This window comes from Temnothorax curvispinosus, unplaced genomic scaffold (assembly GCF_003070985.1).
Source record: "Temnothorax curvispinosus isolate PA1 unplaced genomic scaffold, ASM307098v1 QBEX01004306.1, whole genome shotgun sequence".
Taxonomy (NCBI): Eukaryota; Metazoa; Arthropoda; class Insecta; order Hymenoptera; family Formicidae; genus Temnothorax; species Temnothorax curvispinosus.
In genome coordinates this window covers 317-6,138 of record NW_020214086.1, presented here as the reverse complement: position 1 = coordinate 6,138, position 5,822 = coordinate 317, and the positions used below count along the sequence as shown (strand labels likewise).

The following is a 5,822-nucleotide window of genomic DNA, read 5'->3' as shown; positions in this document are numbered from 1 at the left end:
CGGTAAAGTAATAAATTAATGAAATCCTTATATTAGGTATTAAATGATTTATTTCGTATAAAATATCATTATTTATCTTGATGATAGTGATTGGTTTTCAATATTTTTCTAATTTCCAATTTTAACTAATCATATTGTTTTATATTACAATTTATTTTTTCTTTCTTACCATTACAAAGATATTTCTTCTCTTGATTATATTCTGTTTGTTACTCGATGTGTTGTTTATAAAATAATTCTTTAATAAAAGACTTTCTTTAAAACAGAGCTACTTAAAACTGTGAGAGAAAAAGTTGAAGATATGAGAAAACTCGAAGACGCTTTAAAGCAGGAGAAAATTTCCAAGAATTGGTCAATAAGATTTGTTTTGTCATTCTCTGTATGCTGAATATTGTGCTTTTTAAATATATTATATATGCGTATAAGAATAGTATCATTTTTATTATAACCTATGATAAAAATTGAAAGTTATATTTTATTTTTATTCTATATATAGATGGTGAAAACGTCAATGGGATACCTATCTGTATTGCTGACAATGATGAATTAGAAAGTATAATGCTGAAACAATTATAAATTTTCTATGTGCTGCGTTAACCCTCAGTTACCTCACCAGGATCTGAGAGTTGTTAAAACGTGCAGGGTTTTTAAAACGTTTATAAAACCCTTGTATCTTTTTTTAGTCAGTACTACGTCAATTTGAAAAAAAAAGCAAATTTTTTCACTTCTTCAGAAAAACAAGTTTTCTTTTTTTTTTAAATAACATTTACATTTTTTAATTTGGATTAATCTAACTTATACAGTTTTGTAGATCTTTAAATCTTAAAAGATGTATCGATTAAAAAAAAAGACGTCAAATTGATGCATTTGTCTTAAAGATGCAAGCTGGAGAAGACGACAGGGGTCTCTCAGACCCTGGTGAGGTAACGGGTAGCGAAAACGTAACTGAGGATTAATAAGACTATATATGTTATTTATAATATTATTTTTACTAGATAAATATAAGTTTTGTGCAACAAAACAAATTATTTATTTAACATTTCTGCGTCAAAACTTAATTTCTTAATTAAGAAGATAATACTATATTAAAAAGAAAAAGCAATATTTATAATGTTTAAAATATTTGATTCAGTGACATGATAATTGCATGTTACTATCGATTGCTCTATACAAGAGTTTGTGCAAGTATTCACAGATGGTAGCGGTTGAATCCTTTGTACACTGAGCAAGCGCAAAATCACGGCGGTTTAGTATAATCGCAGAGAGCGAGTCAGTCAAACGATAATTTTTGCGCTGTGAACATCAATGACTATCAACGAAGGTAGAATATATATCGAAAGAAAATAGTAAAAAAAATCCCTGCACTGCGATATGCTGTTAAAAATATAATCACATAGAAACATAATGATCAATAATTGTGTCTAGTTTTCACTCATTTAACATATTTATTGGCATATTTAGTGAGGAAGTGAGCACAACAAATATATAATAAAACTAACAATTGTTTATTAAATAAAAGAAAAAGTATAATTAATAAATGTTTTACGTGCTTTAATAAATCGTTGCAAAAATTTGCAAGAAACAATCCTATTTTTTTGCAAGGAGTCTATAGAAGTTTAGAACTTTGATAGCCCACGAAAGTTTGCGGGAATGGGAATAAAACTTTGGGTACTCTGGCAAAAAACATTTCGTTTTCGACGATAGGTTTTACGGTGTTCTTGAGTGAAGTTGAACGTGGTGCATGAAATATACGGTTGGTTGTGCACAAATCGTTCTCTGTTTCAAGTGAAAGAGTTACGTTGGAGGGAAATTTTCCAGAGTTTTAACAACTCGGAAACTAAAGGATAATTACAGCAGCATATGGCCACTTTCCGTGGCCATAATAATACAAAATTTTGCACAAAGAGATCTTGTAAATAGAAGTTTGAAGTTTAAATGACATAACCGTGCATATAAAATTAGTACGATATTAAAAAAACGTTATCACAGAAAATATTTTTAGTTTTGTCTTGATAAAATCACACATATTATTTGTTTACTTTATCCACTATTTATTCCTTTAACTTATTAATTGCTATGTGCACAAGCCCAAAGAAGTGTTAGCTATATTCTATAATAATCTATAACAAATTATATAAGAAATTATATAAATGAAGTAAATTCTTCTATAAGTGCTATAATACAGTGAAAAATTAAATAGCTTCTACATTCATTAATAAAGTAGATGATTACTTCATAGCAAAAAAACGAGAAAAAAGTGTTAAAAAATAATGTCAAAAGTAATGTTTATTCTAAATTATGCAGTGATATTTCTTAAAAAAATTTTATTTTATTATAGATTTGAATTACATGTTTACCCTGACTCGCCAATGGCTATGGATATTTGGCATATGGCCCGATCCCGATATCTCTTTGAGTGATTTTCGTCGGCCGAGCATAAGATTCATTATCGTTACGTGTACTGTAAGCCTGTACGTATCCGCGCCTCAAATGATGAATGTGATCCGTGCTTGGGGTGACGTGACTCGAATGGTGGAAACTTTTGCTGCCGCGAATTACAGCTTGTTAGCAGTGTGCAAATTGTTCGTTACCTGGTATCACGGCAAAAGTAAGTTCACTTTTCGCGACAACGTAAATGTCGGATAAATTGATTTCTGCTGTCCATGATATGAAATATCAGATATATAGCCTCCTTAATTAAGCACAAAATATCCAGATTTTTCGATAATTTTTATGTAAAGAAATTTGCTTGTTTTGGTAATTTATATTCGAACTGATATATTGTGTTCAACCTGGAAGCACTTCGACTGTTGATGGGATCGATCATGGCCGATTGGGTGACTTCGACGAGCAACTGGGAACGAAATACTATGTTGAAGATTGCGAGACGCGGCAGAAACTTATCTCTTAGATGTTGCGTATCCGCAACGGGCTTGATTATATTTTCGCTTTCTCTTTATCTGATGAAATTCTTTAAAAATATACACCAGCCTCATCGGAGCCTCGCCTATCGGGTGGAAAGCATCCAAAAGAGTCCGACTTACGAAATCACATATATGATTCAAATGTTCGGCGGCGCATATACGGTCCTTGCTAACTACTCCGTCGACAGCTTTGTCTCGATACTCGTGCTGCACGTGTGCGCACAGTTGATAAACCTGCGGACGATACTTAACAATCTAATCAACAAATTAGCTAACAAATCTATATCTTCCTCGAGATTTAAGGAAGGTTTAGCAGCGATCGTTGTACGACATGAGCATCTCATCAGGTACGTCGGAAATTTTCTGATGCATTACTTGATATTCTTGATAATGTAAAGTTATAAACATTCTCAGATAGTAGATTATTTTTAAAATAAATTTTAAAAAAGTTTTACCCTCTTATATCACAAAAAGAAACATATAATATACATAATGTAATTATAAAAAATATTTGTTAATTTATGTATAATATATATATTTTTTCTTTTAAAATATATCGTGCTTTTAAGCGGCGGAAAGAAACTTGGGATTATCAAATCTAAATACCAACATGATAAAAAATGTGAAATTAAAACAAATTCTTATAAATTCAAGATAGAAAATTTAAATTGAAAGTCTTTTTTAATATTTGTACATTGAGATTCGAATAACAAGTCATTAACATTTAATGTTATAACTATAACTATAACTATAATAAGTAAATAATGTACGAATTTTCAAGGAATGCAAAGATGATCGACGGTTGCTACAGCACAGTCTTATTTGTAAACGTGTTACTCGCTACTTTTCAGATGTGTTCTATAACTTTTCAAATTTTCACGGTATGTGAGATCATTTATACATGTTCCTTCCCGTGTATATTTTATAAAGTGGTAGAATTGAATGAATATTAATTAAATTATTATACTTTTTTATTATATAACAACATAATATATTGCGTTAGATTTGCACAGCGTATTACTTTGTCACATGCAACAATTGAAACATATTTTTTCCAGATAATAACAGATAATTTGAAAATGCCTATTGTCAGAATATTTTTTCTCTCGTTTTATATCACCTGTATGTTGACGCACTTGTATACATATTGCTACGCAGCTGAAAGACTTATAACGGAGGTAAAATAAATTATATACATTAATGCAACCTATGCAAAAAAAATAATTTTCAGAGCACCAATATGGCGTACGGCGTGTACGAATGCAAATGGTACAATCTATCAGCGAAAGACGCAAGAGATTTAATGATCATTGTATATCGATCGATGATTCCTCTTAGATTGACGGCCGGAAAATTTGGAACCTTTTCGTTAGAGATGTTCGGAACAGTAAGATATACCTATAAAAAAATATATATATTGCTTTATCTATCTATATAGTGACTATTGTGTGAGTCTATGCTTGTATGGATAGTTGTATAAAAATATGCATACAAACATTTTGTAATTATTAAACTAAATATTATTTTTTATTATATGTATATAATAGAAAATAAAAAAAAAATAAAAAACAATATTCAATTTAATAATTACAAAATGTTCGTGTGTACATTTCTATACAAATACACATACTTCTATTATAGACATTTTCTGTTGTATATATGTATATATATTTGTTCTGTATTTTATATAAACATATATTTTTTATTGCAACAATATACGTTTTGTATATTGTTTGTATATTGTATATTATTCATCATGATTATAAAACTGTATTTTATCTATATCTTATACTCTTGTTTAGACTCTTAAAACGTCAATGGGGTACTTATCTGCATTGCTAACAATGAGAGATTAGAGAAAATAATGCTGTGGAGAGATAATCAAATAAATCATGAACAGACAGACTTCTCATGACTGACTACGATATCGATTTTTGAATAATGGAATAAACAGATTTATATGCACTGTCTGTAACACCACTTTCGAATTAAAAAAAATACACATTCTTGCGCACGTTGAACAGTTTATGACCATTAGAACTTACATCAACAACTTATATACGAAATATAAGTCAAGTAGTGTATTAAATATTAATTAATAACTATTAATAACTATATATTGTTTGCTATTTAACACGCTATTCATTAAGGGTCGGCAGGAGACCCAGGCAAACTCAGGTGCACTTTATGCACTAGTGCAGTTTAAACTGCACTTTAACTCCGTATTTTATTTATTATAAATTTATAAAAGCAAAAATGCAAAATCGGGCTCTTTAGCGCGCATTGCATTATATATAAAGAGTATATTAAAAAAAATTCACGAATCTATGTAACTTATTTTATGAGAAATCTTGTTATTACGAATCCGTAACAAGATTTCTCATAAAATAAGACGTTACATAAATTCGTAAATTTTTTTAAATATACTCTTTATATAATAATGCAGTGCGCTAAAGAGCCCGATTTTGCATTTTTACTTTTATGAATTTATAATAAATAAAATACGGAGTTAAAGTGCAGTTTAAACTACACTAGTGCATAAAGTGCAGAGGCTGACAGAGGTCTCCACCGTGACTCCTGCCGACTTTTAATTGTTTTTTTAATAAAGTATGTTTAGTATTACAATTATATAATATTTACATAAATATCCGTTATTTATTAAATAATTTGTTTTTACTAATTTGTCTTAAAAATCCATAAAAATTACAATTTTTACAAGGAGTTTATATATTTTTTACACATGGTTTTATTGAAGTATTTAAAACTTAGATACAGATTTAATAATAATTCTGTTGGGTCATCTAAATTCTAAATAATCATATTGGACGCTCAAGCTATAGTTGCTAGAATGTGAACACTTTTTGCAGCACATCATCATACTTGGTGTTCTATATAATT

The 5,822-nt window shown here is 29.3% G+C and overlaps 1 protein-coding gene across 1 annotated transcript; it reads left to right on the top strand.

Moving 5' to 3' along the window:
• Positions 1-1,265: 1,265 nt before the first annotated feature.
• Positions 1,266-5,119, top strand: LOC112453406 (odorant receptor 22c-like). Its single transcript, XM_025014186.1, has 7 exons — positions 1,266-1,321; positions 2,339-2,608; positions 2,800-3,271; positions 3,706-3,805; positions 3,983-4,102; positions 4,156-4,311; positions 4,727-5,119. The coding sequence occupies exons 1-7, from the start codon at positions 1,306-1,308 to the stop codon at positions 4,778-4,780; spliced, it is 1,188 nt and encodes a 395-aa protein (XP_024869954.1). The 5' UTR covers positions 1,266-1,305; the 3' UTR covers positions 4,781-5,119.
• Positions 5,120-5,822: the final 703 nt, after the last annotated feature.